General features: G+C 47.1%; 1 protein-coding gene across 3 annotated transcripts in view; it reads right to left on the minus strand.

The window, feature by feature from the left end:
- Nucleotides 1-2,152: 2,152 nt before the first annotated feature.
- Nucleotides 2,153-13,913, minus strand: part of tmtc2a (transmembrane O-mannosyltransferase targeting cadherins 2a) — a 52,630-nt gene continuing 40,869 nt past the window's right edge. For all 3 annotated transcript variants that reach the window (XM_035604258.2, XM_047335988.1, XM_047335989.1), the window contains 5 exons: nucleotides 13,172-13,293; nucleotides 10,793-10,874; nucleotides 8,441-8,555; nucleotides 6,601-6,664; nucleotides 2,153-3,773 (listed from right to left, as the gene is read on the minus strand). In XM_035604258.2, the coding sequence (XP_035460151.2) occupies nucleotides 3,570-3,773; nucleotides 6,601-6,664; nucleotides 8,441-8,555; nucleotides 10,793-10,874; nucleotides 13,172-13,293 (587 nt within the window). In that variant the 3' untranslated portion in view covers nucleotides 2,153-3,569. The remainder of the gene's footprint in view (nucleotides 3,774-6,600; nucleotides 6,665-8,440; nucleotides 8,556-10,792; nucleotides 10,875-13,171; nucleotides 13,294-13,913) is intronic.

Below are 13,913 nucleotides of genomic sequence, written 5' to 3' on the forward strand. Positions count from 1 at the left end.
CACACCACACTTCAACAAATAACACACTCAACGTGTACAAGAAAATCAAAACAAACCTTCCTAGTACTCAAGAATGTAAGTGAAAACGCAATAATTATCAAGCAATTGACTATGTCAATATGTAATATATCAAATGAAAGGTTTCTGCGTTTTTGTTCACTGTTCTTGTTCAAAAGAGAGATGGATGTAGCTGTACTGACGGGAACCAGCCAGCAGAGGTCACTGTGGACACAGGCCACATTAAGAAACAGTCGTTGACCTCATGGCGGCACAGGTCACCACCGGCTGGTCCACGTTATGTGCAGTGGTTTCTAACAGCACATTTGTACCATCAAGTAGACTAGTTTAATTTAGTGCTTCTTCTCCACTATGTCTTAGTGAGTTGTATAAAAAAAAAATTCATTCGGCCACATTGTATTATTTGACAGGGATAATTACTAGTTTCTTTACAGATCAACATTTTTCTTTGTAATTGTGACACCCAACAAAATGCAATTGCACTTAGGGATCAATTAATTTTTATGCAGAGATCAAGCGGTGGGAGGAAATCTCTCATCCGTCCCGGGCCTAACTTCCTTCCCTGTGGTTTAATTGTAGTATTTTATTCTAGCACGTAAGTGCGTGTGTGTTGCTCCCAGCATCAGAAGTCCTTTCTGCCGGATATGGAACACCCCCCTTCACAGATGTGGGCCATGTGTGAAAAAAAGACCTAAGTAGGGTGTAAAGTACTGTAACAAGAATGCGATTTGATTGGTTTCTGGAACCGAGACCCCATCGGGCTGTTTTCAACTCCCTGGCATGAAGAAGTAAGAGGTTATCAAAGCGTCTCCTCGTTGGGTGTCGAGATGAGTGTCGGCCTGGGAATTAGAGAGGAAAGCTGGTGCCAAAAAAGTTAAATTAAGAAAACAAACCAAAGACCTAAATTACTTCTTAAAAAGGCTTTAGAAAGAAATCCACATCAACCCATAATCCTAGTGTGTCATAAACATAAACATAAATGACCTCCTCAATCTCCCCTCCACAGAAAATGCATTAACAAAGTTTAGATGCAGAGAGCAGAAAGAAAAACTAAAAAGGAGGAAAGAGGAAGGGATCCTGAGGATGGAGAACACCACGTCACACACACACACACACACACAACCAGCATCTCTGGTCAACTGTAAAACTAATAGTTGTAAAACTGTGGTTGTGGGATTCCAAAACGTTACAATCCAGGTTTCATTAATTCATGAAATGCATTTTGCATAATTGTATTGAAAACATCCCATTCGCATCGCTGTCCATTGAATATTCCACCAGGAGGAGGAGGCATGTGCCCCTTATGAGTGCAAATCTATTTGGCTGAGTTGGATATCAGCGTCACTCAATCCCAAAAGACTTACAGGAAACACACTCACACGTACAGTGGCGACACGACATGTTCTTTTTCTCACTGCACATTTTGTGCGTGGGAATTATTATTTTATTTATTGGTATGATATAGGTAGCTTCTGTTTTCCAGAGCCAGGACCACCATCTGTCAGAAAACCATTTCAGACGTGAGACGGACAGATGGGTCCAGCGGACGTCGCGTTCTATGCATCACAACCACAGTTTTGGATCAGTTATTACTATGACGTGACATAAATGTGCCTGTGTGGATGTATGCCGCTGAGTTCCACTGCACACTTTGAAATGTCGGAAACTGGGGCTGCGACTTCCTCTGCAAGTGGATGAGTGAGTGGAGTTTGATGCGGCCTGAGATATTCACAGCTCGGTGAGCGTGAGTCTCGTCTGGCGTGCGATTAGAAAAACTCTGTGATGTCTGCTTGATCGGATGACGTCAACATGTCATCCGATCAAGCAGACATCTAATTAGTGGGACGCTGTGTGTGTGAGTGTGTGTTATGTACACAGGCATGGCATTATTGAACTTCAATTAAACCAACCAAATTATTTCCTTTACAAAATATTTCACTATGTGCTTAGAAAGGTTTTTTTTTCAGTCTATATAAACTTTAGATCGTGTCTACATTCTATAATGTATATCTGAACGAACTACGACATCATTTTCTGCCTTATTTGTGACTTCATGACGTCACTGATGTTACCACGTGATGGGGAATCATAATCTGACAGGTGGGAGCTTCAGATTGACTCGTGACACCACCGCTGAGAGCAAAAAAAAACAAAATCACGTTTTTTATTGGGGAAAAAGTTTCACTTTTCTTTACAAAACACGGCACATTTTTTCCGCTACACATTTTTCTATAATTTAACCGAATATGACAATCGTCGAGAAAAGAAAACACCTCAAATCATTTCGGAGGAGCCCTCTCTGTGTCCCCGAGCAGAGAGAAAGGAAGACAAAATACATAAATGATTAAAAAAAACACAATACATTTGTCATGTCGCCAACTGTACTGTGTGTGTGCGGAGGAAGGAGCGAGTGTGTGGGCTGATGTGACAGCTCAGCGTTGGGCGTTTTTCCACATGAAACAACACATATTAATAAATAAAATTTTGTTCACATGAAATGAGACGTCCTCATTTGACACGGGGAAACACACAGCACACGAGTGACGACGGTCCTCGCTCGGCACGAGAGGCGTAAAGACTCGGTACAAAGCTTTGGCACCTGCTCGGGAATATTTTGTATTTTTTTTTATTTTGTATTATTTACAGTCACAAGCATTTTAAATGCACGGGGTGCAAAACATCTTCAGTGACTCGCACGACGGTACCTGGAGATGTCGACGCACTGACAAGACTTTGATATTATCAATTTGCTCTGGCTTTTATATGGATTTAAAAAAAAAAGGGAGTCCATTGATTTCACCTTGCGCTCCTATAAATATTCCGGCGCCTGCGTCACCAGTAACGCACCGAGACCACTGGCAGGGCGAGATATTCATGTGTGTCATGCTAGTGGCGGTTAATGTAGCCTTAAGCGGAGATGAGGAGCGCGCTCCAGGAGTCTGGATTTCGCGCAGCTCGGTCGGGAGCCACAAAAGACTTTATGCGACTTATTTCGCCCCCAGGACCTGTAAACGGACCTTGATGGGTGGAATCAGAGGAGTTCCCCTTCTAACCACGAACCAGTATGTGGATCATCCGTCAGTGCCGACGACTTCAATACACATTCGGCGGAAATGATTTCAACACTTCTGCTACATCCTCACTCAAATGGCGTGCTCTGAAACAAACCCAGGTTCTTCAATGCTAGTGAGAGAATATTCAGCTGATATTTGAGAGCTTCCACGTCAGGGTCCTTTTTATGGGACTTCGAATTCACTTGACCAGTCAGCATCACTCTGTCAAATTTCTGTACAAACGATGACATCAGTTTGAGTGCTTTGAGCCGACGCACAGCACCGGTGGGGGTGTGTTGTTGGGCAGAACCTGCCCCCTTTGAATCCCGGACGAACTCGGACTGTCCTTGAAAAGCATCACAGGCCCCCGGCCCTGAAGGAGAGCTGTCCTCCCCAGCTTCTCGCCCCCTTCGCGTCTCCTTTATCCCGTCCTGCTTCGGTTCTCCGCGGGACACCGCGTCATCCGCGCATGCTACGGGCGCAGCGAACGCCCCCGGTTCAAAGGTCGCTCCTCTGCGCCCCGAGCCCATGCTGGGTCCTGAGGCCCTGCCTGCCCATGATGTTCCACAGCTTGCGCAGGTTGGACTGGGTGATGGCGTCGTCGGGCTTGAGCCGGAGCGCGCGCAGGTAGTTGGCCTCCGCCTCGGCAAGTTTGCCGTTCAGGTGCAGGATGGCTCCGAGGTTCATCAGAGCGGCCGGGTACTGAGAGAGAGAGAGAGAAACACTGTACTGTGTTATCAGGTTGGAAGAATATTTCAAACTCGCCCCCATCACAGATCTACATGTGAGAGAGTTGTGTGAGACAGAAGCTGCGGCGGGACCTTTCCAGAGGAGCCGCGCGAGAGAACATAAATGCCCGCAAATTTGGCTCCAGACATTTTACAGAACTTTTTTAGAGGTGGGCCAGGCCCCTGGTGACATTTCAGGACAAAATGTCAGCGTGAGAGGGGGTGTCCCGTCGAGAGGCAGGAACATCTCCAGAAAAGTTCCAGACGAGCGAGTCGCGTCGCGCCGCCCGCATGTAAAATGTCCGGACCCAATGTTGCAGATATTTTCATGTCTGAAAACGGCTATATACGTGCCTTTCAGCTCAGTTGGAAGGTTTCCATTTTAAACCGAGGCCTGTGCGCGGGCGAGTGTTGAGTATTATTTGAATTACATGAATGAACATTTAGAGGTGTGTTTCTGGAGCCCTACTTAAATAAATACCATCTGGCCTCGAATCGCGTACCAGCCATGGAACAAGTACAAGACCCAGGTCACAGACGACGACTCCCAGCGAGCCATGGCTAACAAACACACCCAAGTCTCATCCTAAAAGTGGTCTGCGCCCCTCCCCCCTCCCTCGGGCCTGGCCTCGTTCCCGGGCCGTGCGTCCTCGCTGCATGACATATGGTTAGCAACTTGGCAACCCAAAGAGCCACGGATTTCCCCGCACAAACTCAACTGTTCATCTCCTCTGTCTTAACCCGGAAGACGTCACTCGTCCACATTCCCTCTTCTTAAGCGCCATTAGAAGACGAGCCCCGGCAGGAACGGGGGGTGGGGGGGGGGGGCTTGTTTGGAATACTTCCAGCTGTGGCCCGGAGGAGGGAGCTGGGGGATTTGTAATGAATCGACGCGGTCGCACGGTGAGACGGAGCTGCAGTACAATGTCATCACTCCTGTTCCTCGCCGACAAAACTGTGCTAAGAGCGCAGTGCGTCCGCGCGGCTCCGACCTCGCTCGGCCTCTTTTCCCTCTGCATCATACCGCCGAGGAGCTTTCATGAGCAGTAGAGACACTCTGAGCCAGATTGAATGACAAATCCCGTGGTCACCCTAAACAAATGGATCGACCGCGAGATACGATCTGGGCTGAATCCCACCGACAGGGATCAGAGGACGTTAGATGTGTTGACACGTGTCTTGTGTGTGGGAGTCCACAGCTAGAAGTAAGTCCGTGATTACATTTCCTTTGTCTCTCCTTTGGCGTTTCCCCTCCGAAGTCGGGCGGGTCTCGCTTGCTTTGATGCCGCCACAGAGATGATACGGCCGTGTGGGTTTTCAGGTGTTATTTCATGTTTTTAAGGATTGTTTATCCACACTGGCTGATGTTACAATCTATGGTTAGAATATGCATTTGCTTTCTGTATTCACCCCTCTGCACTATATTTTTTTTTATTGGCAGAGTCTCTCTGAATGTAGTCCGGCGTGATTTTCGTGTGTGTGTGTGTGTAAAATGAAAAACGCTCTCTCTCTCTCACACATTCTTCCTCTGGAGGCACGCGGTTTTTGCCTTTCTGGGCACGTATGACACGCCCTGAATCTTTCACGACCTGAAAGCTGCTGGATTAAGTTGATATTTCATCCGCTAAGCAGACGCGCGCGTGCGGGGAAGAAAAACGTGAACGACGACAGGCGCCTCACTCCTGACACATGACGAGAGAAGCCGGACGTGCACGCGAAGCCCTCCAGACTGTGGATAATGACTGGACTGTAACTTTTATATGACGGGATAAAATGTAACTACAGGGGCTTTCCAAAATTAAAGATTTTAAATAATTGTTTCATTAAGCTTCTCTAAAAAGGGCAAGCTGCTATAAAGCAGTGATGCCAACCAGCAGTCGACCCGAGGGGGCACCTCGGCAGTTGGCAGGACGAATGTGGGAAAAAAATTGGTGGAGAAGCTCTGCTAATTTGAAGAAAATAGAAATTAATACTACAAGATTATGTGCTAGTGAAAGTATGAAGCAGCTGCATTTAACTAAATGAAATCTCCAGCTCCAGCCATTTAAAAAAAGAAAGAAAAAAGGAGCGAATGCAACTGGCCCAACCGACATAATGAAAGCATTATTCCCTCATATAATTAATGGTGTTAAATAACATCTCACGATAAATTCAAGTGAACACAATTGGAACGTGATATGTGGGGGTGCTTGAGTTCGTCTGACGGGGCTGTGGGGGCATGCGGATGAAAACCTATACCGCTCTCCTGACTGCACTGGCAACACGAGTCACCGGGCAGACTAACATGACAAATGACTGCAGGAAGCCCATTCGCTCGGCCCCGTCCTGAAACACAAGAGGTCTTCTGGGACTCCCAGACTGGTCCACGCACCCCTTCTCCTTTCAAACGACTGATTCACACGCGGCAGACATACGATATACAAACGGCCCCATCTGTTGACTTCCAGAGACACGCTATGGCACATACGCCTCCGTCCGTTCTCACTGCCCTGTGATGGTCAGGAACGTACTCCGAAGCCCTGAATTCTAGATCCGCTGAACTCCCCTCTCCCCTTTGGGGCTTTGCTCGTGTGTTTGCTTAAGCACATGGAGGCTCTGGTTCGCAGCCAGGACCTGTGCACATTTTTTATATTTAGCCGTAACACCGTTTGCCAGGAACAACAGCGCTATACGGCAGCACCGCAACATGGTGTCAGGATGATGGGTAATGCACAGCGTGTTGTAAAAATTGAATTTAGAGCGCAGACGCGTGCGTGCGTGCCTTTTTTCCATGAGGGGTGGTAACAGGCCCGGCTACTTACGTCGGGTCTGAGGCCGGCGGCGCGCTCGTACTGCTTCTCCGCTGCCTCGTTGAGACTGGCCTGCCTGAGGAAAACAGAGGGAAGGGAGGGAAGGTTAAAAAGTGCACATGATAACTCAATTTATATGAATAATACTACACACAAAAGAAAAAACCATGAATAAGTGCATTCATTCATTCGACTACTTGATCGAGCCACTCATTGGCTCTGTTAATCAGTGATATGTTTCACTTCCACGGAAATAGCCTGATTAATTGCATTTTAAAATCTGATTCAATTTAACCAAAGTGATGAGTAATAAAGTACAAAGTATATTGTAGTAATTTCAGGCCTCTCTCCCCGGCTTTGTCACAGGTACATTTCTCACTCGCCAGTTGTTCTTGCATGCACATAATTCATAATCTTTAACGCTCCAGTGGTAAAAACTGCCGATCTTCCTCTTCTCTCTGCACTAATCATGATGTCAGGTCACAGAATATTTGACAAAACTGTCCCGTCATTTAAAAATAAATAATGGTTTTAGTTACTAATGCCCCCCCCCCCCGGCTTTGGAACGGCCTGCCTCAGTGGCTTCTTTGATTCAGTGACTCCTTTTAAATCTATTATTATTTTTCTTCATCTTTTATGTCATATTTTATTCTTTTATTCGTATTTATTTGCTTTTACGCAATGTTGTCCACTGCCATTCTTTTATTGGTATTTATTCTTTTTACGTGATGCTGTCTTCTTTTTGCTTTTATTTCTTATTTGTTTTATTAGTGCGGATGCACTTCTGAGACTCTGCCCCGGAGAATCCTGTGTCTGCTTTGTCTGTCAAAGCACTTTGTAAACCCTATTTTTAAGGGTGCTGTATAAAAAAAAGATTATTATTATCATTCAAATACTATGACTATAATGTCAAATGTCCTTCCTTGTTCTAGAGAGTCGTTAAATGACAGATAAAGATTCAGGATGTCGGGTTTAGGAGAAAGCATCATTGGGGGGAAATGTCAAAAGTGATTATTTCACATTCTGAAAAGAAAAGGGTAAACTTACGTCTTTCTATGAAGACCTGATACATAACAAATGTTTATGGTTGGTCAATGTACTAATTTAGTACTAATTTCATCAGCAGATTTACCTTAAAATCCGGCCAATGAGGGGTGTGTATCACATTTACTTAACCCCAATCCTGATCCGTTCTCAGCTGTAAATAGCCGGTCAGACCAGAACACAGCAGAGTGATCTGTCATTTGGATTTACTCTGACGTTTCCAAGAGCGAAGCCTCGGCCAAGACCCAGAGACTTTTAACTTTTTAACAAATCCTCATGTGGATGCCGGAGACCAGTAATGACTTTTCCAGATATGTGGAGCAAAAAAGGAATTAAGGCGCATTGCTCAAATATTCCCTCCAGTCGCTGGGAGCAGAGGACATTCCCAGTCTCTTTTGACACCTTTTAAGAGCCATAAGCTGTGTGCGCGCGCGCGCCTGCCAAACTTTGAGGGGGAATTCTCCAATGGCGTCTTTACAAGCCCTGGACTGAAACATCGCCATGATGGACTGAAACTGTAATGCTGTTTGTACATGTAATACATAATCGCTTTATGGCAGCCGTTTTCCATGGAGAGGACGTTTACTATACTCGAAATTTATATTCCAAAGCCATTTATTAAATGGCAGCGGTACAGAGTAAAACCCACAAACGGCGAAGCCGCACAGCGGCAGATTTTGGATTTCGACCACCTCAAGATCTCTTGAAAGAAAAGTTTATTCAATTTTCTGTGCTGTTTGCTTTTTTCGGGGTGGAAGGAAACTCCATTTGCAAGCGGCGTCGTTGGATGTGGGACGGTTCGGCCCACCTGAGCATGTGAGCAGCGCTGAAGACCACATCAAACTCGGAGTCGTCCAGCTCGGCGGCTCTCTCTGCCATCTCGGCAGCCTCGCCAAGACGGGACTGCTCCAGCAGAAACTGACCTGGGGCGGGGGGGGGGGGGAGACAGAGGAAGTGTCAAATACCAGGGTGAAGAAGATTCTGGAGTACTTTTTGCCATGCCAGTTACAATGCTGTTCTTTAGCTCTATCGGTTTGTTACAGTATGAGAATGTAAACAAAGATGGACGACATGACATCTCCCAAATGCGAAGCCAAAACATCTCCGTCACCCCCTGGTGGCCGGCAGCAGTATAAAGTCATAAACTCCTCCTCCTCTATGTGAGCAGATGAGACAGGGTTCATACTAAAAAGTCACATTGAATACATTTCTTCCGCCTTAATAGAGCTAACATTAAATACATTTCTTCCTATTGGTATTGGCCTTAGAAACATCTTAGCATTAGCACGCTAATACACTATAACTCAGTTGGTAAAAATGGTAAGCATTACAAATCTGCATGTTGGCATTGTCATTGTGAATATATTAGCATGCTGACAATAGAACAGTTACCATGGCCGCAGACTTTCTTGACAATTGAAAGTTTTTATCAATTTCTTGAAGACAATTATTCATAAAATGTATCAATAAATATCCTCATCAGCTTCAGCCTCAAGTGTTGTGCTGTGGCAAACCGTTAGAAGTGGTGCTGACGGGACAAGAAAGACGAATGAAGCGATGACAGGCGGCGATGGAGACTGATGGGGGAAGCAAAGGGAAGACGGATGGAGGCGGCGAAAGAGACGAGAGCCACGGGAAATGCAACGAGGAGGAAGAGGGAGAGAGCGAGAGCGAGGGAGGAAAGAGACAGTGAAGGAGTGGAGGTAGGATGGTCGCTTTGGCTCGACGGCGGTTGAGGACGCAGATGAAAGCTGAAGGTATTTCATGTGTTTCCCTGTGGGAGTCTGGACACCTGGTGCGGCACCAACAAGCGCCCGCCTCAGCGGCTATAAATTAACGGCCGAGCCCCGGGGGCCGCAGATGTGACTGGATGTAGGGAGAGGGGAGTGAGGGGAAGCTCTACTAAGGTGTCCGTCCGTTACCTCCTACACTGAAAGCTTTTCCTTGTGTGCCGCTTCCAAAACAAGCCAAGGCAGAGTGTATAGAAGCGTGCCGTGTGAGGGACAGTTTGTATTAAAAATGCGTTGCTGGGAACAATAGCAGGAAAGCGGGGGCCTCACCGTCATGTGTGCCGTCTTTGTGCATCCGCCGTGTTGTAATGTGGACAGATAGCATCACTCCTTACACACTACCACCTGGAGCTCGTCCAGTGAACCCGGGATAACAAAAAAGCAACCAGATTGGCGATAAAAGGCCCCGGGGACCAGACCAAATAAACATCACCTATAGCAAGAGGCTACGAGATAACACCGACAAAAAGAAAACAGGCGGATAAGTAGGAAGGAGGGGAAACGGCTTGGTCCAAAGACAGCAACGCACCCCCTCGCCAGGGACCAGACTAAACCCCGACCCCGAGATGCTGCGGCGCAAGAGTAAGCAACCCGCAGGAATGGAGCGAGATACGGAACCGGGAGAAAGGCAACAAAAAAAAAACGCACAATGGCGCTTTCAGCGAAAGACGGGGCAGCTTTCATTTCGTATGAATATCTGGGAGATAGCGGCGCGGAGCAGCGACGGGCCCTTTCCTCCACGCTGATATGAAACACAGCATTAACAACACCCGCACGGGAGGACCGTGTTATCCTGTTTCACTCTGTGTCACGAGCGGTAACCGACGTCTCCTCACTCGCTCCTCACAAAGCAAACTGCATGTGTGTGTGTGTGTGTGTGTTGGCGCCATCTGCGAGGCCTCAAGCAGCTCCGACACTCCCAGCACTTATACCAAGAGCAAATTAAATGACAGGGCGTTAACACGATTATTTTTTTGGAAACATGATAAAAACCGCTGTGCTGCAGCGATGCCCCCTGAACGCCCACGGCAAACGTATCCGTCCCCCGTATAAGTACTGACCTTGGATCCAGGGTGGTTCACAATATGAATTGTAAGAAGACCCGCTGCGTTAATTTGACTTAGTAAAACAGTGAAGACCCCCCTCGAATTATTACCCCGAGTTCAGCTCACTGCAGCGACGGCTGATCATCACGGCAAAGCCCGCAAGAGCTGCAGCGCAGAGGTCTGGATTACAGGCAGTCGGGCATGTTTTGATGAAAAGTCGAAAAATGACTTCAAATTGTATTTTCGTGGCTCTGTCAATCACAGATATACCTTTTCAAGCATGCGTTTTCTCAAACCACTGATCCCTGCAAGTCATCTTCTTACCGTAGTGCATGTAGCAGGTTCCCTTTGTCGGGTCCAGTTGAACGGCCCTCAGAAAGTATTTCTCTGCGTCGGCCTTCTGCCCCTAAAGGGAAGGGTTTAGAGGGAGAAAGAAAAGGTTGAAAATCAGTGTTCATACTTGATATTTTGTTTCATTTTTAGTGGTGGCACAGGGCACTTTTTGACTCCAACATTTTCCTTGACCACTCAAATCCATACAAAATAGGAATATATATATATAATAATGAATCAGAAAATGGGTATAAAGTGACATTTCTGCACAATTTCCTCTCTCCACCTCTTTTGTTTCATGCTTCATCGCTGATCGCTTCCATATTTGCCATATTGGCCCCCCCCTCCTACGAGCTATGATTGGGCCAAGGCACGTTAGGGTTTGGTCCATTACCTCTATCTCATGCCCGCGATCACTACAGATGAGTGAGTGAACTTCGGGCCTAAACGGTTTACTACTTCACATTTTTCACTGGCTCTTTCCACTTTGCATTCAATTAAACCTTTTGTCCAGTCATCCATCAGAACCGACAGTAGGGGTCGTTCAATCCAATTAGGTTGGTGCAAGTCATCATTTAACAGATTTGTGAAAGGTTCCAGGTCAATGTAACGAAAAGGAGAGTCAGCTTTTAAAGACAAATGTGTGTGTGTGGCTTTATTATTATCATTATTATGGAGCAGTCTTCCAAGATGACAGGCTGCAGTTACATGCATAAAATCAGTTTAGAAAGAAAACAACTTTTACTACACATCGCCCCCTACTGACAGACAGCAGGAGTCTAAGATAACTCTCGACTCCTTCGTAGGCGCGGTGACCTTGGGAGGAGGAAGGAAAATTAGTGGCTATAGGAGCTGCACTTGATATTTGCTGAGGTGGGCGTGGATGTGAACAAGAGGGATCAGGCTCCAGCTTTAGTGTTCACGTAGTAGTAGGTGACTTTGGAAGTTGGATTTGTTTTTGTACGTCAACACTCGAGAGTTTCAGAGAAAAACAGCGCCACAGAGCACGTTGGGGTGAACGACAGTACGAGGCATCGGTTTGACCTTGCCCCCCCACGTCTGCATCGGAGATTGACCGCCGATAGGACAGCCAAAAATGTTGCCGATGGAGTGATTCAATAAGGAAGCCGGGTAATTGCATTATAAGCCGGTCCACTGGCCCATCGTCCGGGGTCCATCCAATCTCCTGTTCCTTAAACCCTGTAGTAGTTGAGCAGGGGGGGGGGGGGGGGGGGGGGGGGCGTCAGGGCCCAGAATGAATCTGGAGCCTGGAGCCTGAGAGAGCAGAGCAGATGTCCAGCCACACCGGGTGACTCTAATCTGAACTGGTGTTTTAGGGGTGTTTGTGTGTGTGTGTGTGTATCTTCACATCTTTCAACAAAGAGGGGAAATGATCAGAACGAAGGTCTAAAGCCCGTAAGGGTTTGCAGCTGCGAGTGCGTACGAGTGCGTCAGAGAAAAGCGGGTAGGTCGTGTCTTCCACCCGGTCCCCGGGGCCGAGGAAGGAGTAGAGGTCAAACATCTCCGGGGAAGGTTGCGGAGGGCACATCTAAACCTGACTCAGCTGTGAACACATCATGAATGTGTTTGTGTTTTTGGGGAATGGGGAGGGGGGGGGGGGGGGGGGGGGGGAGTGTGAGTTTTTCCTTTTCCTGCAGGGAAAACATCTCACGTGTAAGGTGACCTTCCGAAGAAGTTGAGCAAACTCGTGTGCCCTCCACGTCGTCTGACGCTCACACAGCGAGGGACGGCAAAAAACACGCAATCTGGACCGAGCCAATCACAGTCAGACGTCTGCACCAGACAAACTCCCCACGTCTGTGACCTTCACACGTCAGACATGAGTTCATAAAGCTCCTTTTGGCTCCTCGGCATCGGTCCTGGATCGGGTTCCACCCGAGGTCCCCCGAAAGATGTTCGAACACAGCACCATCTGTCTAATTCTGTCTTCCTTCACACACACAGCGACCCTCCTTTCAAGCAACTGGTGGTGCCAGAGGTCAAACGCTTTTCTCCACGAATGGATTACGATTTGCCCGCCCGACGTCTGATAAAGGGGAAGAAGAAGCGTCTGTTTATCGCGCACCTTTCAGAGTCGCTCGCTCGCCTGCACCTCATAACAATTATCGCAGCTCTCCAGGCTCTGCACAGGGAATCAATAGGATGGGTTCGCCTCGCTGCAGCGTCCCATAAGTCACTCGGTATGCATTATTCATACCTCGCCTCAGCCACTTCAGGTCCCATTTAATTACACTCAGCCAGGTAGTTAACCGCCGCAATCCTTACAAAGGCAATGCTTTTGTCTCGTCTCATTGGGTTCTTCCCACAATGTGTGTGTGTGAGTGTGTGTTTGTGTGTAATTGGACTCACAGTGATGGACAGGAGTTTGCCGTAGGTGAGGTGGGCGGGTATGTGGTCAGGCTTGGCCCTGAGGGACTCTCTGTACCAGTGGCCTGCCTCCTCCAGCCTGTTCAGCCTCATGTAGGCCTCTCCTGAAACAGATCACAGATTTCTTTTTTTCTTTTAAAAAAAAAATAATTATAATAATCTTTCTGTATAAAAATCTGACGTGTGGCTTTTTGCTTCTTTATTCATCTTATTATCAACATACTGACGTATCTTTTGACGCTTTTTGTTTCCTCTGGATGTTTTGTACATGTTAACATATTTGATTTTTATCCATATTGTCAGCATTCCCCTGCATGCGGAATAAACCCAATGTTGTTCGATCTGAGAGGATTTTTCTTTGATCTGACGACAATCTGTCCGCCCACCCCCGGGGGGAAAATGCGGACATTGCACCAACACAAACCATTCCCTCTCTCCATCCGACAATACACACTTCCTGATCTAATCCAGCTTGTCCGAGGAATCCATGCAGACATCCCTCCCCCTTGAATCCCAGCTATGCGGTCAGGACGAGCTTCCAATAATGTCATTAGTGTTACAATAACAAGGAGATTGATGTGCTCTATTACACGTAATAGCCTCGATTCCCATCAAGAGGACGCGGAGCCGATCCACACATTTGCGAGCTACGGTTTTTGAAATCCGACAGGTGGTTCGAGTCGTCCGGGGGTTTTGTTTGGCAACAGGTTGATGTCAGTTTGCT

This window comes from Scophthalmus maximus, chromosome 12 (genome assembly GCF_022379125.1).
Source record: "Scophthalmus maximus strain ysfricsl-2021 chromosome 12, ASM2237912v1, whole genome shotgun sequence".
In the NCBI taxonomy this organism is placed as follows: domain Eukaryota; kingdom Metazoa; phylum Chordata; class Actinopteri; order Pleuronectiformes; family Scophthalmidae; genus Scophthalmus; species Scophthalmus maximus.